Source organism: Podarcis cretensis, assembly GCF_951804945.1.
Source record: "Podarcis cretensis genome assembly, chromosome: 2".
Taxonomy (NCBI): domain Eukaryota; kingdom Metazoa; phylum Chordata; class Lepidosauria; order Squamata; family Lacertidae; genus Podarcis; species Podarcis cretensis.
This window is the reverse complement of record NC_137171.1, coordinates 126,326,009-126,350,097: the sequence shown is the minus strand read 5'-3', so window position 1 is coordinate 126,350,097 and position 24,089 is coordinate 126,326,009. Positions and strand designations below refer to the sequence as shown.

Genomic DNA, 24,089 nt, shown 5'->3' with positions numbered 1-24,089 from the left:
TAAAGCGCAAACTGCTCCGAGCTGAGTAGTTTGGTTAAAACTTTCCCCAGGCTGGACAGTCAATACATCGTGACTGTCTCAATCGCTGGAAGAATCCGTCAGTGGGCGTTTCCTGAATTTCTTCCAACATAGAAGTTCTTTCACACCCAATCGACGCCTGCCTTCTCTGCGCGAAAGCTGTCTGCGCAGAGTGGGCGTCCCCAGAGGAGGTCCCGTGCTCTCCCCGCTGGCTTCACTGGAAGAGTCCTGGAGCCTTCTCTCCACAGCTCCCTCAGACTCCCCTTTCTCCCTGGCGTCACGTCTATCTCCTTCCCCAGCGGAAGCTTCCTCTCTCCCTTTGCTGGTTCCCTCTCCAGCATCATTAGGGAGCCTCAGCAGCACCCTTGGCTCCGATGGCAGTTTCCTGACACCTTTGACAACATTTCTGGGAGCTTCATGAAGAAAGATCTACAAGGGATGGGGGTTGGTCAAGGGTTTGAAAATGGTATAGGTGCAATTTATTCAGAACAAAAGGCTAAGTTAATTGTGAACAATGTAGTGAGAGAAGAATTTAAGATAGAGAAAGGAACATGACAAGGTTGCCCAATCTCTCCATTGCTTTTCATATCAGTCCTGGAGGTCCTTTTAAATATGATTAAAAGGTAAAGGTACCCCTGCCCGTACGGGCCAGTCTTGACAGACTCTGGGGTTGTGCGCCCATCTCACTTAAGAGGCCAGGGGCCAGCGCTGTCCGGAGACACTTCCGGGTCACGTGGCCAGCGTGACATCGCTGCTCTGGCGAGCCAGAGCCGCACACGGAAACGCCGTTTACCTTCCCGCTAGTAAGCGGTCCCTATTTATCTACTTGCACCCGGAGGTGCTTTCGAACTGCTAGGTTGGCAGGCGCTGGGACCGAGCAGTGGGAGCGCACCCCGCCGCAGGGATTCGAACCGCCGACCTTTTGATCGGCAAGCCCTAGGCGCTGAGGCTTTAACCCACAGCGCCACCTGCGTCCCTCTTTAAATATGATTAGAAGGGACCAATTGGTTAAAGGTATACAAGTCGGAGCTAAACAGTACAAGTTGAAAGCATTTGCTGATGATTTGGTATTGACATTACAGGAGCCAGAGTCTAGTACTAAAAGAGTACTGGCAGTAATTCAAGAACTTGGCCAGGTAGCAGGTTTTAAGCTGAACAAAATGAAAACTAAGGTGCTAGAGAAAAACCTAACAGGGATTGAGAGAGAGAGGTTCCAGAAAGAGACAGGATTAACATTGGTTAAGAAAGTGAAATAGTTAGGGGTTAATATGACAGCTAAAAATGTGAATTTAAGGATAACTATGAAAAATGTTGGACGGAAGTGAAAAAGGATTTAGAAATATGGTCAAATTGAAGTTATCAATGCTGGGCCGAATTGCTGCGATAAAAATGAATGTATTGCCTAGAATGCTGTTTTTGTTTCAAGCATTGCAAATTATTGATAAAATGGATTATTTCAAGAAGTGGCAGAGAGATATTTCTAGATTTGTCTGGCAGGGCAAGAAACCTCAAATAAAATTTAAGATATTAACAGATGCTAAAGAAAGAGGTGGATTTGCCCTGCCAGACTTTAAACTTTATTATGAATCAGCCGCTTTTTGCTGGCTGGGAGAATGGTTGCTTCTTGAAAACACTGACGTGCTGGGCTTAGAAGGTTTCAATAATGTATTTGGATGGCATGCATATTTGTGGTATGATAAGGTCAAAGCACATAAAGCATTTAAAAATCATATTGTCAGGAAAGCTTTGTTTAATGTTTGGACAAGATATAAGGATTTGCTTGAAAATAGAACTCCAAGGTGGCTGTCTCCAATGGAAGCGAAGGCTCAGAAAAAACTCAATATGGAGGCCAAATGGCCGAAATATTGGGAAATATTGGAACAAGAGGGAGATAGATTGAAACTACAGAGTTTTGAAAAACTAAAAAACAAAGTGTGTGATTGGCTCCATTATTATCAAATAATGGAGGCATATAATCTGGATAAAAAAATTGGTTTTCAGGTGGAAAAATCAAAATTGGAAACACAGCTGTTAGACCCCAAAAGTAAGAATTTGTCAAGAATGTATAACTTGCTGTTGAAATGGAACACCCAGGATGAGACGGTGAAATCAGCTATGATTAAATGGGCACAGGATGTTGGACATAATATTATGATGGCTGACTGGGAACAGTTATGTACCACAGGTATCAAATTCACGGCATGTAATGCCTTAAGAGAGAATATAATGAAAATGATCTATAGGTAGTACATGACACCAGTCAAGCTTGCAAAAATTTACCACTTGCCTGATAATAAATGTTGGAAATGTAAAGAGACTGAAGGTACATTCTTTCACCTTTGGTGGACATGCCCAAGGATCAAGACCTTCTGGGAAATGATCTATAATGAAATAAAAAAGGTATTTAAATATACTTTTCTGAAGAAACCAGAGGCCTTCCTCCTGGGCATGGTCGGCCAATTGGTGCCAAAGAAGGACAGAACTTTCTTTATGTATGCCACAACAGCAGCAAGAATACTCATCGCAAAGTATTGGAAGACACAAGATCTACCCACTCGGGAAGAATGGCAGATGAAGATGATGGACCTCATGGAAATGGCGGAAATGACTGGCAGAATCTGAGACCAGGGAGAAGAGTTGGTGGAAGAAGATTGGAAGAAATTTAAAGTTTATTTACAGAAATATAGTAAAATTAAGGAATGTTAGAAGGAGGCTGGAATGAAGTTATGTGACTTTAGCAGAATATTATAAAGGATTTAAGTAAAAATAGATTGTTGAAGGAAAGAAGGAAAGGTAAAGTTATATTATGTTAAGATAAATTAATGGGAAAAAAATATGGGAAAGATGGAAAGGATTTGCTGAAATAGCTAATTGAAGTAGATTACAAAAAAGGGAGGTGTGAGGAGGTCAAAGAAACAAGTAAATGAAAGTTAAGTTATGGAAGGTTTGTTGTATTTTGTGTGTGTGTGTGTGTGTGTGTGTATTTTTTGTCTAATTGTTTTTATTTTTTCTGTTTTTCTGTTGTTGTCTCTTTTCTCTATTGTATTGTTTAAAACTTTAATAAATATTTTTTTAAAAGAGGAAATGTTCATATTTGAATTTGGTATGTGAGAGTTGTGAAAAGTGGAGTGTGATACTTTTTGTGTTGCTTTGGATGTACAGTTGTTTAATATACGAAGAGTCGCATCACTCCCATTCTTATAATTGCAATAAAGGAACAATTAAGACACAGAAATCTGAAAGCTTCTTCATACATGCAGATGGTAGTCTTGAAACCCTTGTATATAGTTTATATTGTACATATTAAATGTGTTACTGCACTTCCTCATTTTTGGCTACGTCAAGGGTGAAGTGTTGAAATAAAACATTATCCCTGCTGGCATCATATAGCTTGTAGCCGGGACCCAGATACGAAGCCTGCTTGCACCCGTGACTGGAACAAAGTGGTAGTCTAAATGTGGTTTGCCTTTTTAGTTTTATAAGATATGAAACTCGCTTATGCTTGCAATTGGAACCCATACTGGTTAACACACAAAACTAGGGCAGCTTTCGGTGTGCTGCTTTTGTCAATAGGTAAATTCTGGGGGTGGGGCTTTGACCAAATAAGGGCAATAAGGAATGGGCATCAGGTATGATCGGGCGGTCTCATAGGCTGTAACCTCTGCGCCGCCCTCCAGCCAATTGGAGGACAGAGGAGGGACATTTGCCTCCGGGGGGGGGGGGGAGGATAAATGCCTGTGTTGTTCTGACCTGGCTGTGCCTGAATAGCTCCCCCATGCTTGCAGAGATGCTTTTCTTTAAATAAACTTTGCTACTTCACCAATGGGCTCAGAATTTATATGAAAGGCTTCTAGGGCTTTCAACTTTAGGAGCCAGTGTTCTATTCCTCACACAGAGCAGAGAGTGGGCACCGCCAGAGCCTCTGGCAGCAAAGTGCCCGGCGGTGGCACAGGTGTGTGTTAAATGCTTCACTGTAAGCTCCTAGCCAATTATCCCCCAAATAAGAGACACAAGGGGAGAAACCATACGGATGATTATAATGTGGAAAGATGTTCAGGCAGGTCCCAAACTTGGAATGCTAAGGGACAATTGTGGGAATGTTAAGGATAGTAGGAATGGATATGTTGAATAAGTGATATCCTTCCTTCACTCACGCTAGTGAGTGATGCAGCAGAGCAGTTTCCCCTCAATATAGCAGGAAGATAGTTTGCAGATTCGTTTGAATCTCTTTAGTTAAGTCATCCAATCTGGCTTGCCCAGATGGATTATTCCTCGTGTCCCCTTTTATCCCTCCTAAAAGACACAAGAGTCTTTCCTTAAAAAGTAACAAACTTTTTACTCACATTCCAGTTCACAATTTGATCCCTGAAAGGCCGGCTTTACTTTAGCGTTAACATTAAGCATTAACATTAAGCGTTGTTAGGTGTCAGCTTCGTTCTGGAGCTGACAGAGGCTGGGAATCCAAGCAGGCAAAGGGAGATAAGGACACTGTAATTCGAGCTGGAATGGGAGAGGGAGGGGGGGGGCACCCGAGTGGCATAGCTTCAGAGAACAGAGAGCAAGCAGCAGATACCAATCTTAGCTCAGAGACAAAAGGAGAGAGGCCAGGAATGTTGTTGTTGTTTAGTCGTTTAGTCGTGTCCGACTCTTCGTGACCCCATGGACCAGAGAACGCCAGGCACTCCTGTCCTCCACTGCCTCCTGCAGTTTGGTCAAACACTGTCCAGCCATCTCGTCCTCTGTCGTCCCTTTCTCCTTGTGCCCTCCATCTTTCCCAACATCAGGGTCTTCTCCAGGGAGTCTTCTCTTCTCATGCAGTAGCCAAGGTATTGGAGCCTCAGCTTCACGATCTGTCCTTCCAGTGAGCACTCAGGGCTGATTTCCTTAAGAATGGATAGGTTTGATCTTCTTGCAGTCCATATGACTCGCAAGAGTCTCCTCCAGCACCAGAATTCAAAAGCATCCATTCTTGGGTGATCAGCCTTCTTTATGGTCCAGCTCTCACTTCCATACATTACTACTAGGAAAACCATAGCTTTTACTATACGGACCTTTGTTGGCAAGGTGATGTCTCTGCTTTTTAAGATGCTGTCTAGGTTTGTCACTGCTTTTCTCCCAAGAAGCAGGCGTATTTTAATTTTGTGACTGCTGTCACCATCTGCAGCGATCATGGCGCCCAAGAAAGTAAAATCTCTCACTGCCTCCATTTCTTCCCCTTCTATTTGCCAGGAGGTGATGGGACCACTGGTCATGATCTTCGTTTTTTTGATGTTGAGCTTCAGACCATATTTTTGCGCACTCCTCTTTCACCCTCAATAAAAAGTTCTGCTGGATTTCTCAGAGGCCTTTAATACCATTGACCACAACAACCTCCTGGAACATGTAGAGGAGCTGGGAGCTGGCGGCACTGTTATGCAGTGGGTCCGCTCCTTTCTCCTGGGTCGTATCCAAAAGGTGGTGTTGGGGGATGAGTGTTGGACCCCTGGGCTCTCACTTGTGGGGTGCCACAGGGTTCCATCCTCTTCCACATGCTGCTGGGAGAGATCTTCAAGGGGGTGGGCTGGGTGTTCATCAATATGTGGATGATACCCAGTTCTACCTCTTTCAAATCGGAACCAGTGAAGGTGGTGAAAGTCCTGTGTGAGTGTCTGGAGGCAGTTGCAGGATATATAGCGGATAACGGATTGAGGTTGAATCCTGACAAGACAGATGTACTGTTTTGGGGGACGGGGCAGGCAAGATTGGAGAATTTCTGGTCCTGAAAGGGGTAACTGTGCCCCTGAAGGACCAGGTGTGCAGCCTGGGAGTCATTTTGGACTCACAGCTGTGCATGGAGGCACAGGTCAATTCTGTTTCCATGGCAGTGCCTACTAGCTGCCTCTGGTATGCAGGCTGAGACCCTACCTGCCCGCGGACTGTCTCACCAGAGTGGTGCATGCTCTAGTTATCTCCCGCTTGGACTACTGCAATGCATTCTACGTGGGGCTACCTTTGAAGGTGACCTGGAAACGACATCTAATGCAGAATGCGGCAGCTATACAGGTGACTGGTAGCGGCCAAGACCACATAACAACACCATTCTTGAAAGACCCACACTGGCTCCCAGTATGTTTTCAAGCACAATTGAAAGTGTTGGTGCTGACCTTTAAACCCTAAATGGCCTCAGCCCAGTAGACCTGAAGGAGCATTTCCACCCCCATCGTTTTGCCTGGACAATGAGGTCCAGCTCCGAGGGCCTTCTGGCGGTTCCCTCACTGTGAGAAGCGAAGTTACAGGGAGCCAGGCAGAGGGCCGTCTCAGTAGTGGCGCCCGCTCTGTGGAAAGCCCTCCCATCATATATCAAAGAAATAAACAACTATCTGACGTTTAGAAGACATCTGAAGGCAGCTCTGTTTAAGGAAGGTTTTAATTATTGATGTTTTCATGTATTTTTTAATATTCTGTTGGAAGCCACCCAGAATGGCTGGGGTTAATAATAATAATAATAATAATAATAATAATAATAATAATAATACTTTTGAACTAATTTTTAGTCATGCTTCTGGGGAATCTTCCTGCAAGCAGACCACTGCGTACACAAGGGTTTCACAAACCTGGGTTTCCATCTCTTTTTGGAAGATAACTGCTAAAGACATAGGAAAAACAATCATTGGAAAACAAATAAATATATATTTTTTTTATTTATATAAATAAATAATAATAATAATAATAATAATAATAATAATATATATTTATGAAGACAACCCAGTTTAGGGAAGTTTTTTATGTTGATGTTTCATCGTGTAAATAAATAATAATAGTCACACATAGGTATATACGTATATTATTTAAACTACACAAATAATTGTAATAAATCAGCACGGCCCCTGCGTCTTATGACTGCCTCCTTATTACCTAGCCCAGTCTTAAGCAGACATGGATTATGTCCTCCTTCTTCTTCTGGCCTTTTTGAGGAGCCAGGAAGAGTCTCCGTAAGACCCTCAACTTAACTCTATTAAAATGATACAATAACAAAAGTAAGTAAGGGGAAATAAGTGTGCAGCTGCCACCCTGCTCTGGAGGGAAACATAAATCCATCAGCTCATACACAACTAGGAAGCCAGCCCCCCACTCCCGCCCCCATTTCCACTCTCCGCTGGGGGGAGAGAGGCGACTTGGGGGGAGGAGGGGCCAAGAGCAGGAGGCCAGAGGCAGCGCCATCTCTTCCTGTTTCCATCCCAACACAGGCAAGGGCTGCTCTGCGAACGTAGCTCTAGAGGCGCGCGCCTTCGACAAGGAACCCGAAGTGTCTATAGGTCGGAAGTTTCCAGGGGGCCCAAAGGACCCCTGGGAAAGTGGGAGGTTTTCCGAAGGGGAGGAGGGGTGTGGGTTGACTCGTTCCCCCCACCCCCCTACTCCGCTTTATTTTGGGGGGAAGGACACCGGAACAGCGAGCAAGGGAGGCGGAGGTCCAGAGAGGACAAAGAGGTAAGGAGGCTGCGGGGGGAAAGGGGGCGATTTAGGGGGAAGGGAAAGAGGAGAAGACAGAGACCCCTCCCGGGAACAGAGCCATAGCTAGGGGGGTGGCCAGCCGGGGGTGGCGGCTGTTTTTTGCACCAGGTGACGCCTCCAGCAGGGCGCCGTTGAGGATGTCTTTGTGGGGACGCAAATATCCCCAATTTGGTCTTTGACTCGGGGGAAATCCAGCCTAGTTTCACCCCTGCCCGCAAAAAAGCCCCTCTCCTGGGCCTCATAAGCAGGGGCTCCGATCCCCGCAATCCTGCTGCGAAGCGGGGGCCCAACACCTGCAGGGATTGCGTGGCAGGATCTCCTTTGCAGCCCCCCACCCACCCGTGTTTCTTTTTCCTGGGGGTCCAGGAGGTGCTCAAGGCCCCCGATCCATGCACTCCAGCTGCCATCTCCTTTGCAGCGCCCTCCCCTCCGCACGAGTCTCTTTTCCCCGGGGGCTCAAGCCATTCTCGGCAGCCCTGCACCCCTTGGGCGCCTTTGCGAGAAGGAAAACGTGATGCCCACCAACGGGGTCCCCCCCCCCTGGATTTGATCCCAGGACCCAAACATGAGGCGCCCCGCTCTCTGCCGTTCCCCGCCTGGCCGGAATCCCTCAAGGCGCAGGAGCGGAGTCCACGAAAGGGTTAAAGGAAGTGAAATAGGGCTGGATAGAGCCCCCCCTCCCTCTCCCGCCTCCCTGCCCGTCTTGGGAGGCTCCTCCGGATGGAGAGGTTGGTGCGCAGAGGGCGAGGGGTGAGCGGTGCCAAGGGGGTCTCTGGGGACGGAGGGAGGAGGGCAGAGGAAACTGGGGGGCTGAGGGAGGAATGGCAGCATCCCTGGGAGATAGAAGCCCAGCCGAGCAGAGAGGGAGGGAGGGAGGGAGGGAGACTCTTCCTTTTGGAGAGATGTCTCCATCCTTGGGCAGCGGAGGAGGAATCTCCGCTGGTGGGTCTCCCTTGGCTTCTCCCTCCTGCCCAGGAATCTGCCACTCCTTCAAGTCAACGGGAGAGAGAGAGTTGTCCCTGATGGTGGGGTTTTTTCCACTGATTCCCCCCCCCCATTTCCCCCATGGAAGCTCCATCCTCTCCCCACTGATCCTCGAAAGCTACTGCATGGCTGGCTGTGGGCTGCCTTATACCAAGTCAAACCCTTGGTCCACCTTGGAGAGCAGAAGAGAGAAAAAGGTGGAAGGTCCTGGGAGGGAGGGGGGAGGCCTTCTCCAAAGCGGCTCTTTGCTTCTGGAAGCCCCGCCCAGGAAGTAGCCAGAGACCTCTCCCTCTCTCTCAGGCTCCCATCCTTAAGTGTTTCCACTGCATGGTTCATCAGTGGTGCTGGTGCTGATGATGTATATATAGCAATTCAACAATGTGGGAGAAGGATGCTATAGAAAGGCTTTCAGGGTTTATATATAAGTATATCCAGAAGGCATTTCTTATTAGTTTTATTTATTGTAGACAATGTCAGAGTGAGATACGATCTATCTGCATCCATAGTTCCATAATCCGTCCCAGTCTGGGGCATTTCCATGATAGACAATACCTGTGGCTGGAGGCTCTACACCCAGGGCTGTACATCTGCAGGCCTCTAATTGCCACTATTACAGGCAAGGGTTGGGAACTTGCCAAATTTACAGGCTGTATGTGAGTTTGTGTGTGGGGTGATAGTTTACAGCAACCGTTAAAGTTTCCCCATCCGTAACTTTTCATGAACCGATAATGCGGTAGGAATTCCAAAATAACTACGCAAAATCGACAAAGAGACTCTCAGGATAATGGAGATTGCGAGTATTCCTGCTCCACAGTCCACATCCTCAGCCTGCAGCCCACACATGCTGAGCTCATAAACCTTTTATTAGCCATCGGGACATCAGCTACTTTGTTAGACTTTCTTCAACACATGAATATTTCTGAATACTTTTCCAGTGACGTAAATAGCACTTCCATTTTACTCATTCCACACAGGAGAGAATCTGATCTACAAGTCTGAGCTCAACTCCTTCCTTGAAACAGAAAAATACAGAGACTTTGAGAGGTAAGTCCTTCCTCTTGCCCAGGAGACTGTATCTTGTAGGTCTCGTTTCAGTTTGTGGGAACATGAGAAATGTCCTGCTGGATTAGGATCAGGGCCCACCTCGTCCATCATCCTCTTCTCACAACGACCAGCCAATGAGAACCCCCCCCCCCAGCAGGGCCAAGAGCTGTCTCCCCACTCAGGACTCCCAGCCCCTGGAATTCAGATGAATAATTCCTCCGTAGGAGGGGGGGGGACTAATAGCTGGGAACTGAAGGACTGCTACTGAAATGGTGGGTGGTTCTGAGAAGGTGGACACAATGGAGCTGCCTCAGGAAGTAAATGGTGCAGGATTAGGGAATGTGTGCAGTTGGTTGGAGTGTATCAGGAAGATGTTACACATCACGGAGGAAGGAGGGAACAATACAGATATTTAGCTTTTTCAGAGGAGGAGGAAGATGGAGAAAGTGTGTCCCCCCAGATGTTGTTCCAGTAGGACTCCCATCCATATAAAACACTCAGGAGTCCAGCTGTGTTGCAAGGAGGGCTTTATTCCAGCTGCAGTCCTGCACAATCATAGGTAAAGGTAAAGGTACCCCTGCCCATACGGGCCAGTCTTGACAGACTCTGGGGTTGTGCGCCCATCTCACTTAAGAGGCCAGGGGCCAGCGCTGTCCGGAGACACTTCCGGGTCACGTGGCCAGCGTGACATCGCTGCTCTGGCGAGCCAGAGCCGCACACGGAAACGCCGTTTACCTTCCCGCTGGTAAGCGGTCCCTATTTATCTACTTGCACCCGGAGGTGCTTTCGAACTGCTAGGTTGGCAGGCGCTGGGACCGAGCAGCGGGAGCGCACCCCGCCGCAGGGATTCGAACCGCCGACCTTTCGATCGGCAAGTCCTAGGCGCTGAGGCTTTAACCCACAGCGCCACCCTGCGTCCCTTGCACAATCATAAAGTACCATAAATCAGCCTTCCTACATACGGGGGAGAAGCCAGTGTGGAGAAGTCAAGCATACCTCTGTATACAAGCTGGCTATAGACCATTTAGGCAGCGCACCATCTCTTGGGATGCTGTCTCCCCACATGAAACTGAGTCAGCATTTCCACTTAGCATAGTGTTAACTCCTTGATACCCACAACACTCCAACACAATCGTCTTAAGGACTCCACTCCCGATTCGTGTAGCGTTTACTGCTTAGCCTCTTCTTTTCCTGAAGATATTCACGCAAGGCAGCAGAGGTTTAGGATCTTTTAATTGATTTTTCACAAACATAAATACAACTTAATCTTTTACAGTCATCTTTTTATGTCGTCTTATTTACACTGCACAAGTTCACACCCAGACTTCCTTCCTTCCTTGCTTCGGTTTTCTTTTTTTTAAAAAAAAAAAAATATTTATTAAAGCTTTTTTAATACAATGCATAAAAACAAAACAGTATAACATATATCTCAACATAGTTTCACCACTTCTTTGGACTTCCTCACATCTCCCGCTCCTACCTTCATTCCAATAAAATTTTGCCAGCAATTTATCATCTTAATTAACCAAATCTTAATAATTTAAATATAATCTAATAATTGTTCAAAGAATTTTAAGTTCTTAAATAGCTTATCCTCATTACTCCATCTAATTTAGTGGTGCCAAATAATTTATGATCCAGCATCCTTCTTAACATTCAACTAAGTTACAATGTTTTTGCAAATAAATCTTAAATTTCTTCCAATCTTCTTCCATCCTCTCCTCTCCCAGGTCTCGGATTCTGCCAGTCATCTCGGCCAGTTCCATATAGCCTATCAGTTGCGTCTGCCATTCTTCCAGTGTGGGTAGATCTTGGGTTTTCCAGTATTTAGCGATAAGTATCCTTGCTGCCGTTGTTGCATACAGAAAAAAAGTTCGGTCCTTCTTTGTCGCCCTCTGACCGACAATGCCCAAAAGGAAGGCCTCTGGTTTCTTAAGGAAGGTATACTTAAATACCTTTTTCAGCTCATTATATATCATTTCCCAAAAGGCCTTCACTTTAGGACAGGTCCACCAGAGGTGAAAGAATGTTCCTTCATTCTCTTTGCATTTCCAACATTTATTATCAGACAAATGGTATATTTTTGCAAGTTTGACTGGGGTCATGTACCATCTGTAAATCATTTTCATGACATTTTCTTTCAAAGCATTGCATGCAGTAAAATTCAACCCAGCGGTCCACAACCTTTCCCAGTCCTCAAACATAATATTATGCCCAATATCCTGTGCCCATTTTATCGTAGCCGATTTGACCGTTTCATCTTGTGTGTTCCATTTTAACAGCAAGTTATACATTCTTGAAAGTACCTTAGTCCTGGGTTCTAACAGTTCTGTTTCCAACTTCGATTTCTCTACCTGGAACCCTAACTTTTTGTCATTTTTAAAAACTTCTTTAATCTGAGCGTAATGTAACCAGTCTCGCACTTTATCCTTCATTTTCTCCAAACTCTGCAATTTCCAATTGTCTCATCACAGGATTTATGTTAACCTTGCTACAGTATTTAGACTTCTACAGTTAATTCTTATATATGCAAGAAATATACCCCACTCTTCTTCAAACTTTGTCCCTTTTTTGGTCTCGAATTTTATAAGTCATTTTAGCTAATTCTGTATACTCAAAAAATTTAGTCTGCCACTCCATTACTGTTGGGGTCTCCTGTAATTTCCACTTTTGAGCCACGAGGATCCTAGCTGCAGCCGTAGCATATTGAAATAGTTTACGATCCTCCTTTTTCACCTCCTCCCCTATTATCCCTAATAGGAAAGCCTCTGTTTTTTTAGGGAATATATACTTAAAAAGTTTCTTCAGTTCATTATATATTAGATCCCAAAACTTTTTCATCTTTTTTTTGCAAGTTTGACTGGGGTCATGTACCACCTGTAAATCATTTTCATGACATTTTCTTTCAAAGCATTGCATGCAGTAAAATTCAACCCAGCGGTCCACAACCTTTCCCAGTCCTCAAACATAATATTATGCCCAATATCCTGTGCCCATTTTATCATAGCCGATTTGACCGTTTCATCTTGTGTGTTCCATTTTAACAGCAAGTTATACATTCTTGAAAGTACCTTAGTCCTGGGTTCTAACAGTTCTGTTTCCAACTTCGATTTCTCCACCTGGAACCCTAACTTTTTGTCATTTTTAAAAACTTCTTTAATCTGAGCGTAATGTAACCAGTCTCGCACTTTATCCTTCATTTTCTCCAAACTCTGCAATTTCCAATTGTCTCCATCTTTTTCTAATATCTCCCAATATTTTGGCCATTTGGCCTCTATATTGGGTCTTTTTCGGGCCTTAGCTTCCAAAGGTGAGAGCCACCTTGGAGTTTTGTTTTCCAATAAGTCTTTATATTTTGTCCAGACATTAAACACTGCTTTTCTGACAATGTGGTTCTTAAAGGCCTTATTGATCTTAACCTTGTCATACCATAAATATGCATGCCAACCAAAAGCATTGTCAAAACCTTCCAAATCCAATACGTCAGTGTCTTCGAGAAGTAGCCAGTCTTTTAGCCAGCAGAAAGCTGCTGACTCGTAATAAAACCTTAAGTCTTAAGTCTTTTTACTTGCTTCGGTTTTCTTAGTTTATATCTTCTCTTGCAGATTCTTATTTACCTTCTATACACATCACAGGATTTATGTTAACCTTGCTACAGTATTTAGACTTCTACAGTTAATTCTTATATATGCAAGAAATATACCCCACTCTTCTTCAAACTTTGTCCCTTTTTTGGTCTCGAATTTTATAAGTCATTTTAGCTAATTCTGTATACTCAAAAAATTTAGTCTGCCACTCCATTACTGTTGGGGTCTCCTGTAATTTCCACTTTTGAGCCACGAGGATCCTAGCTGCAGCCGTAGCATATTGAAATAGTTTATGATCCTCCTTTTTCACCTCCTCCCCTATTATCCCTAATAGGAAAGCCTCTGTTTTTTTAGGGAATATATACTTAAAAAGTTTCTTCAGTTCATTATATATTAGATCCCAAAACTTTTTCATCTTATCACATGCCCACCACATGTGGTAGAGATCCCCATCCTTTAGTTTACATTTCCAATAGGCTTTATTGCTCGATTTGTACATTTTTGCCAATTTAACTGGGGTGATATACCACCGGTACATCATTTTTCTAAATTTTCTCTTAAGTTGGAGCACGCTGTAAACTTCATACCTTCGTTCCATAATCTTACCCATTTATCGTAAAGACCGCCCACTTTATCATGACTTCTTTTGTTAACTCATCCTTAGTGTCCCATTCCAGCAAGTAATGATACATTTTAGACAAGAGTTTTGTTCTGCCCTCCCAAATTTCTATCTGGTATTTGGACTTTTTCTCACAGAATCCCATTTTTTAATCCTCTTTTAACAAACCATTTCACCTGGTGATACTGTAGCCATCCTGTAAAGCCATCTGTTATATTCTCATATGGTCTTAATTTCCACCCATTCTCCGTTTTCACTAATATATCTTCATAAGTTACTCTCTTTCCCTCCATATTTAATTTTTTTATTGTTAACACATCTATCGGGGATAACCACCAGGGTGTGGTTCTTTCTAGTAGGTGTTTGTTCTTGTCCCATACATCATACAGGGCACCCCTAAAAAGATGGTTTGTAAAACCTTTATGTATTTTCACATTATACCATAGATAGGAGTGCCACCCGTATCTATTATTATACCCTTCAAGATCCAACAAATCAGTATTTTTCAAAATTATCCATTCTTTTATCCAGCACAAGCAAGACGTCTCATAATATAATTTCAAATTTGGTAGTGAAAATCCTCCTCTCTCCTTCCTGTCAGTCAATAGTTGAAATTTTATCCTGGGTCTCTTCCCTTGCCATATGACTCTTGATAAGACTTCTTGCCAATCCCGAAACTGAGACGACCCTTTAATAACAGGAATCGTTTGAAAGAGAAACAGCATCTTCGGTAGAATGTTAATTTTAATCGCTGCCATTCTTCCGCTCCAGGATAACTTTAATCTATTCCAAATATCCAAATCTCTTTTAATTCCTTTCCATGTTGTTGTTGTTGTTTAGTCGTGTCCGACTCTTCGTGACCCCATGGACCAGAGAACGCCAGGCACTCCTGTCCTCCACTGCCCCCCGCAGCTTGGTCAGACTCATGCTGGTAACCTCGAAAACACTGTCCAACCATCTCGTCCTCTGTCGCCCCCTTCTCCTTGTGCCCTCCATCTTTCCCAACATCAGGGTCTTCTCCAGGGAGTCTTCTCTTCTCATGAGGTGGCCAAAGTACTGGAGCCTCAGCTTCACAATCTGTCCTTCCAGTGAGCACTCAGGGCTGATTTCCTTCAGAATGGAGAGGTTTGATCTTCTTGCAGTCCATGGGACTCTCAAGAGTCTCCTCCAGCACCATAATTCAAAAGCATCAATTCTTCGGCGATCAGCCTTCTTTATGGTCCAGCTCTCACTTCCATACATCACTACTGGGAAAACCATAGCTTTAACTAGACGGACCTTTGTTGGCAAGGTGATGTCTCTACTTCTCAAGATGCTGTCTAGGCCTGTCATTGCCCTTCTCCCAAGAAGCAGGCGTCTTTTAATTTCGTGGCTGCTGTCACCATCTGCAGTGATCATGGAGCCCAAGAAAGTAAAATCTCTCACTGCCTCCATTTCTTCCCCTTCTATTTGCCAGGAGGTGATGGGACCAGTAGCCATGATCTTTGTTTTTTTGATGTTGAGCTTCAGACCATATTTTGCACTCTCCTCTTTCACCCTCAATAAAAGGTTCTTTAATTCCTCCTCACTTTCTGCCATCAAGGTTGTGTCATCTGCATATCTGAGGTTGTTGATATTTCTTCCAGCAATCTTAATTCCGGCTAGGGATTCATCCAGCCCAGCCTTTCGCATGATGAATTCTGCATATAAGTTAAATAAGCAGGGAGACAAAATGCAGCCTTGTCGTACTCCTTTCCCAATTTTGAACCAGTCAGTTGTTCCATATCCAGTTCTAACTGTAGCTTCTTGTCCCACATAGAGATTTATCAGGAGACAGATGAGGTGATCAGGCACTCCCATTTCTTTAAGAACTTGCCATAGTTTGCCATGGTCGACACAATCAAAGGCTTTTGCATAGTCAATGAAGCAGAAGTAAATGTCTTTCTGGAACTCTCTAGCTTTCTCCATAATCCAGCGCATGTTTGCAATTTGGTCTCTGGTTCCTCTGCCTCTTCTAAATCCAGCTTGCACTTCTGGGAGTTCTCGGTCCACATACTGCTTGAGCCTTCCTTGTAGAATTTTAAGCATAACCTTGCTAGCGTGAGAAATTAGTGCAATTATGCAATAGTTGGAGCATTCTTTGGCACTGCCCTTCTTTGGGATTGGGATGTAGACTGATCTTCTCCAATCTTCTGGCCACTGCTGAGTTTTCCAAACTTGCTGGCATATTGAGTGTAGCACCTTAACAGCATCATCTTTTAAAATTTTAAAAAGTTCAGCTGGAATACCATCACTTCCACTGGCCTTGTTATTTGCAGTGCTTTCTAAGGCCCATTTGACTTCACTCTCCAGGATGTCTGGCTCAAGGTCAGCAACCACACTACCTGGACATCCGTTTCTTTCTGGTATAATTCCTCTGTGTATTCTTGCCACCTCTTCTTGATGTCTTCTGCTTCTGTTAGGTCCTTTCCACTTTTGTCCTTTATTATGGAAATCTTTGTACGAAATTGCCACGACACATGGCTCAATGCTTTTTCTGCGTCAATAAATATTAACGCCGCTGGTACTTCATTTCTAATTTCCAAATATTCTATTACATTTACAAGGTGTCTTACATTGTCTTTAAGTTGTCGGCCAGGAAGAAAGCCCGCTTGATCTTTGTGAATAAACTCTTTCAAGCTTCTTTTCAATCTACTTGCCAGTATTTCTGTGAACAGCTTATAATCGTTATTCAACAATGATATCGGCCTCTAGTTCTTGATGTTTAACCTATCAGTTTCTAGTTTGGGAATTAGGGTTATGTATGCCTCCTTCCATGTGTTTGGAATATTTCCTCCTTGTTAGATATTATTCATAACCTCACAAAGTACTGGAATTAATTGTTCATTCAGAGTTTTATAATATTTAGTAGAAAGTCCATCCGGACCTGGAGCTTTACCTACTTTCATCTTTTCGCAATTTGAATCTCTTCTGTTGTTGTTGATTTATTTCATTGCTCTCTTTCTTCAGCTGTTATTTGTTTCCCTTTATGATCTTTTAAATACTTTCCTATTTTTCTTGCTTCTTCATTCTCTTTCTTATATAATTCTTTGTAAAATTCCTGGAAGATCTTCTTTATTTCTCTCGGATCTTCTATTTGATGTTCTCCTCCTTTTATTTTATTTATCGTAGTCTGGTTTTGTTTTTTTCTTAGTTGCCATGTGAGGAGTTTCCCTGCATTATTAGCTGATTCAAAAAATTTCTGTTTCATAAATTTTGTTTTCCATTCGACTTCTTGATTTACCAATATTGAAAATTGAGTTTGTAGCATTTTAATTGTTTGCTTTATCTGTTCATCTTTAGGTTTTATTGTTAGTTTCCTTTCACACTCTACCAACTGAGCCAAAATTTCTTCTTTTTTCTTTTCTCTCAACTTTTTCCTATAACTATTTTGCTGTATCAAGAAGCCTCTCATGACAGCTTTACTTGCGTCCCAAACTATGTCCAAACTTGTTTCTTTATATAAATTCCATTTAAAATATTCTTTTAAAGTCTCTTTTGCTTTTTCAATCACTTCTTGATTCTCAAAAAGATTTTCGTTCATCCTCCATCTGAATTAATTTTGTTCTTTACTTCTTAGTTCTAAAATCATAGGGTTATGATCTGATAATGTTCATGGTAGTATCTCACTTTTCGCTATTCTTGGAGCTAAATCCCTTGAAATCCAGATTATGTTTTCCCCCAGCTTTGATGTGGCTCAGAGAAGAAAGTAAATTGTTTTGAGGTTGGGTGCTTAAGTCTCCAAATGCCTATTATGTCAAGATTATCGACAAGATCAAAGAAAGTCCTTGGTATCTTGCCTTGCTTAAACTTTTTCTTTTTTCTTGATCTATCTACTTCTGGCATCACCACACCATTGCAATTTCCCATTAGTATTATCTTTTGATCAACAGTTTCTATCAGTCTTTCTTCCAGCTTCCTGTAAAATTCCCCCTTATTTGTATTTGGTGCATAAATCCCAACCACACTGATTTTCTCCCCCTGGTAATTAATTTGGACTACAATTATTCTCCCTTCTTCATCCTTAAAAATTAATTTAGGCTCCCATTTCTCTTTAATATATAACACCACACCTCTTTTCGTGTTAACATTTGAATTAATAAATTCCGTACCCAACCTTTTGTTTTTTAGAATATGTTTATGTTTTTTAGCTACATGGGTTTCTTGTAAACAAATTACATCAAGATTTTTTTTCTTCAAAACGTTTTCAACTTTATTTCTCTTAGATTTCTCATTTAATCCATTCACATTCCACGTTAACAGTTTCAAAGTCATTTTTACGTATTTAGTTCTCAGCTATGAATTAAATTCAAATTCGGGTGGTTTTGTCCCCAAGGTTCACTTCCTCTTCCTCTTCCTCTTCGTCCTCTACTTCCTCCTCTTCTCCTTCCTCTTTTTCCTCCTCTTCCTCTTCCTCTCTTTTTTTCTTCTTCCTTCTTTCTTCCTCCGAGTCAATCTCCTTTCCCCCAGGTCTGTGAACAGCTCTATCTCCTTCCAACTTTCCCAACTCTCTCTCATATCTCCTTGAGAATTTATTTACCTCTTGAATATCAGTTAGCCTAAATCTTTTATCTTTATAATAAAAAGAAATCCCCTCGGGGAATTCCCACCTATGTTGTATTCCATTTCTCTTCAACAAACTCACTAATGGATTGTATCCGTCCCTCTTTACTAAAAATCTAGGGGGAATTTCTTTAAAGATGATAATTGGCCTACCATCGATTACCAATTTATTTTGGTAACTCATTCTCAAGATTGCGTTTCTCATATCTAATGAATTAAAAATCATTAGACAGTCGCCTGGTAGTTTTTTTGATTTAGCCTTTAAAGATCTTTCTTTTATTCTAAATACGTTCTCAACCGTGTATTCAATTTCTTCTTCTTTCATATCCATCCATCCTGCCAATTCCTTGATCATTTTTATCTTTATATTTTCATTCATTTTCTCACTTACGCCTCTAAATTTCAAATTAAGTTGTTTCTGACGCATCTCCAATAGAGCTAAACTGTCCCAGACCTGCTCCTGTGTTTTATTTAAATCTACTACTTCATCCTTGATTTTCTCCATCTCTCTCTTATTTTCTTTGACTTCTTTTTGAATCCTTTTCGTTGATTCCTCAATGGTCTTGGATCCAACTGTCAAATCTTTAATTTTATTTGAAAGTTCTCCTACCACTTCCTCTATTTTCTTATCAAACATTTCCTGCACTTCTCCTAATTTTTTCTCCATATGTTGTTCATTTTGTTTAAATTATTCCTTTATTTTTAACCACAAAATATCCAAATCTCTTCCTGTCTGGAAATTTTCCTTTCTCCTGGTTCCCCCCCCCCCAATTTTTTCCCCATTTCCCCCTGCCATTTTAGATTAATTACTGCAGTAAAATATTCTGTCCACCGGTGGGGTAGATGATTCAACCTGTGATGTGGTCCAAAAGAGCCAACAGAGTAAAGATAAGCAGTATAAAATATAATCCTTGCTTGCAATTTCACTCTATGCCTCTAGGTGTCACCCTCGGTTTTCCTCCACCCACCCCCCACAATGACTTTCACTTTTTATCTCTTTTTGTTCCTAATTCAGGTTACACCAGTGTCAGTAGTACATAACTACTTTAAATATTAGTCCAACTCTAAGTTCATCAGAGGTCCTCTTCTTCTGCTCTTCTGCAACTTGACAAGTCAGTCCTTCGATGAAGTTTCCGCTGGTCTTCAACCATTTGTTGGCCTAATCCACCAGAGTGTAAATACAGGAAGCACTTTTTATTATTGTATCCCAGTTCAGTCTTTATTTCTAGCCACTTGCTGGCTTAATCCACAAGGAGATGTAGAATTATCAGATACTAGGGAACAGACCCTCCCTTTACTCCAAACTCAGTTTTTTTCTAGCCTCTTTCTGGCTTAATCCACAAAAAAGTGCAAGAAGGGGACTGTATCAAACAGCCAAGTTTCAGGAGGGGAGTAGGGTTGTTTTTTCCCGGGGAAAATTGCAGTGAATGATAGCAACACAGCCTTTAAAGTGCTTATGGGTGTGGCAACATTTCTAATAATTAAGAACTTAAAGGTCCACATAAAATAAGACTGCCAAGTCTGTTTCTTCTTCACCTAAAATTCAATCTCTTTCTCCCCTTTGCCGGTCTAATATATCAAAGAAGGGATAAGTAATAACCTCTCTTTCTCTTTCCCCAGTCTTTTACCGGCAAGGACGTAGCAGAAAAACCACAAATGCAACCTTGAAAGCTCCACAAGCAGATGGTTTTAGTCAAAGATAAACGATGTTGTAAAAGGATTTATTGCAGTCTCTGAAGACTTTATGGGTTCTCCCTCCCTTTTCCTCCCTTTCTGCTTGAAGCCTTTTCAGACCTGGAGTGTTACTTTTCCTCCACCTCAAAAATATTCCCAAGAAAAGTTTACAAAGTCCTTCTTTTTAACTCTTCTCTAATAACTTGTTTCAAAATGTCCTTTGCCTCAGTACATTGTTTTGTTTTCTACTCACTCAGCAGGAGCTTTCACTTCCGTCTTTGTCCTTGTGACTTTAATCTCTGCACCATTTTCTCACCGCTGCAGGGACGGACTCCCTTTTTACATCCCACAGCATCCGAATTTTCTTTACTAGAATAGCAATTTTCCCAGGATAAATATATACTGTAAGCGTTTTAAATTCTTTTCTTATTCCTTTGGATGTTTGCTAATTTCATCTGAAGCTTGAGACAGCAAAGTTGGAGGTTTAGGATCAGAGTTTTCCTTCTACTGCTTGGCCTCCCTTCCCAGGTTGAGGAGCCCCTCACTTCCCTCTATGGCACTTGCATAAATCACTTGCTTGACCATTGGACTCACTATTGGTCTTGTCTGCTCAATGTGCCAGAGCCTGTCATCACATGCAGGGAAGGCCCCGTCTCACCAAGGGATTGAGACCCATCAAATATCCTCAACTGGTTTAGTTGGCCTGTCAAAGTTTTTCCTGGGTTGTGTGTGCTGTTGCATGCTGCCAGCTTCTAGGACCCACAGGTGAGAGCTGAGTACAGGTTGGGGATGAATGGTGGACCAATTACCCCAGAAGGAGCCCTATATGTCCCCCACGAGAGGTACTACCACAGCCCCAACACCCCATGACATAATACTATTAATGTATTTGATGTCTCAGGAATAAATTTGTGTATAAACTAACAGCTTCATCCCATGAATGAATCAGTGCTAAATATCCAAGTTTCCATTAAGTACAGTTATATATTGATGTTTAATATGGAGCTTCTTCAGTGTGACACAGATTCCGCATTGAAATAGAGGAGGTACGTCCAGGAGTGATGCAAATGGAGAAAGGACAGTGAGAGAGGCCTGGGCAGAGAATTTACACTAGGATAGTCCTGTGTCAGAAAACGGGCACGAGGTCAGGTGGCACATCATAATTATAAATACTAATTGGGATGAGTGCCAATTGAACTTGATGTGTGTCATATTCCTCTGTTCTCTCCCTTGAAACCCCAACAGGATTTTGTCTCCCTGCACTCTGAAGCAGACGATGGAGAAGACAGGCAAGAGTTCTGGGGGGCCATCTGTAAATTCAAAAGGAATAACGAAGAAACCATTTGAATGTATAGAGTGTGGAAAGAGCTTCGCTCATAGTGGGGAACTTCGACTACATCATCGAGCTCACACAGGGGAAAAACCATTTAAATGTTTGGAGTGTGGAAAGAGCTTCGCTCATAGTGGGAAACTTCGACTACATCATCGAACTCACACAGGGGAGAAACCATTTAAATGTTTGGAGTGTGGAAAGAGCTTCAATCGAAGTGAAACTCTTAGAATACATCATCGAACTCACACAGGGGAGAAACCATTTAAATGTATAGAGTGTGGAAAGAGCTTCAGTGAGAGTGGGAAACTTCGACTACATCATCGAACTCACACAGGGGAGAAACCATTTAAATGTATAGAGTGTGGAAAGAGCTTCGCTCATAGTGGGAAACTTCGACTACATCATCGAGCTCACACAGGGGAAAAACCATTTAAATGTTTGGAGTGTGGAAAGAGCTTCAATCGAAGTGAAACTCTTAGAACACATCATCGAACTCACACAGGGGAGAAACCATTTAAATGTATGCAGTGTGGGAAAACCTTCAGTCGAAGTGGAATCCTTAGAATACATCAACGGACTCACACAGGTGAGAAACCATTCAGATGCATGGAGTGTGGAAAGAGCTTCAGTGATAGTGGGAAACTTCGACTACATCATCGAACTCACACAGGGGAGAAACCATTTAAATGTATAGAGTGTGGAAAGAGCTTCAGCCAAAGTGGGCACTATAGACTACATCAACGAACTCACATAGTGGATAAACCATTTAAATGTATAGAGTGTGGAAAGAGCTTCAGTCAAAGTGAGAAACTTCAACAACATCATCGAACTCACACAGGGGAAAAACCATTTAAATGTATGCAGTGTGGGAAAACCTTCAGTCAAAGGGGACACTTAAGACAACATCATCGAACTCACACAGGGGAAAAACCATTTAAATGTTTGGAATGTGGAAAAAGCTTCAGTCGCAGTTCAAGCCTTAGAATACATCAGCGAACTCACACAGGGGAGAAACCATTTAAATGTGTAGAGTGTGGAAAGAGCTTCAATCAAAGTGAAACCCTTACAATACATCATCGAACTCACACAGGGGAGAAACCATTTAAATGTATAGAGTGTGGGAAAACCTTCAATCGAAGTGGAAACCTTAGAATACATCAACGGACTCACACAGGTGAGAAACCATTCAGATGCATGGAGTGTGGAAAGAGCTTCAGTGATAGTGGGAAACTTCCACTACATCATCAAACTCACACAGGGGAGAAACCATTTAAATGTATGCAGTGTGGGAAAACCTTCAGTCAAAGGGGACACTTAAGACAACATCATCGAACTCACACAGGGGAGAAACCATTTAAATGTATGCAGTGTGGGAAAACCTTCAGTCAAAGGGGACACTTAAGACAACATCATCGAACTCACACAGGGGAAAAACCATTTAAATGTTTGGAATGTGGAAAAAGCTTCAGTCGCAGTTCAAGCCTTAGAATACATCAGCGAACTCACACAGGGGAGAAACCATTTAAATGTGTAGAGTGTGGAAAGAGCTTCAATCGAAGTGAAACCCTTACAATACATCATCGAACTCACACAGGGGAGAAACCATTCAGATGTATGGAGTGTGGAAAGAGCTTCAGTGAAAGTGGGAAACTTCGCCTACATCATCGAACACACATAGGGGAGAAACCATTTAAATGTATAGAGTGTGGAAAGAGCTTCAGTGAAAGTGGGAAACTTCAACAACATCATCAAACTCACACAGGGGAAAAACCATTTAAATGTTTGGAGTGTTGAAAAAGCTTCAGTCACAATTCAAGCCTTAGAATACATCAGCGAACTCACACAGGGGAGAAACCATTTAAATGTATAGAGTGTGGAAAGAGCTTCAGTCAAAGTGGACACTATAGACTACATCAACAAACTCACACAGTGGAGAAACCATTTAAATGTATAGAGTGTGGAAAGAGCTTCAGTCAAAGTGAGAAACTTCAACAACATCATCAAACTCACACAGGGGAAAAACCATTTAAATGTTTGGAGTGTGGAAAAAGCTTCAGTCACAATTCAAGCCTTAGAATACATCAGCGAACTCATACACGGGAGAAACCATTTAAATGTATAGAGTGTGGAAAGAGCTTCAATCGAAGTGAAACCCTTACAATACGTCATCGAACTCACACAGGGGAGAAACCATTTAAATGTATAGAGTGTGGAAAGAGCTTAAGTGAAAGTGGGAAACTTCGCCTACAACATCGAACTCACACAGGGGAGAAACCATTTAAATGTATGCAGTGTGGGAAAACCTGTCAAAGGGGACACTTAAGACTACTTCCGGAGGCTGCGCGAACGGCAATGGCTGCCCTCTTCTAATCGGGAGAGGGAAGCTCCGCTGAGAACGGGTCGTCCGCTGCGGCGAAGCGGAGACCCATTTTGGAAAACCACAGGTGGCAGAAGCCTGTGGTCTTGGGACCCGGCGGGCACCAGGAGCAGCCCCCAAAACGTTGAAGGAACCCCGTAAGGGGCTCCGGATCGCGGAGGGGGTTGCGGCGCTGTGGGTCGTTCTGCAGTCAACGGAACGAAGCCGCGTTGCTGCTGCCGGTGAGCGCTGGCCTTTCTTCCTAAAACTTCTGATTCGGAAAGCAACAATCCGTGAGTAATAAGGATTTTATAAAATTTTGAGACCTAAAAACATTGAATTTGGCTGAAAGCGGAGTGACGAAAAATAGGAAGTCCGTCTTCCGCTGACACTGAATTTCAA

General features: G+C 42.8%; 1 protein-coding gene across 1 annotated transcript in view; it reads left to right on the top strand.

The window, feature by feature from the left end:
- Nucleotides 1–23,125, top strand: part of LOC307209893 (uncharacterized protein) — a gene marked incomplete at its 3' end in the record, with an annotated part of 57,053 nt that extends 33,928 nt beyond the window's left edge. Inside the window, exons 2-3 of the mRNA XM_079965265.1 lie at nucleotides 9,468–9,537; nucleotides 21,244–23,125. Coding sequence (XP_079821391.1) covers nucleotides 21,275–23,125 — 1,851 coding nt within the window. The 5' untranslated portion in view covers nucleotides 9,468–9,537; nucleotides 21,244–21,274. The remainder of the gene's footprint in view (nucleotides 1–9,467; nucleotides 9,538–21,243) is intronic.
- Nucleotides 23,126–24,089: the final 964 nt, after the last annotated feature.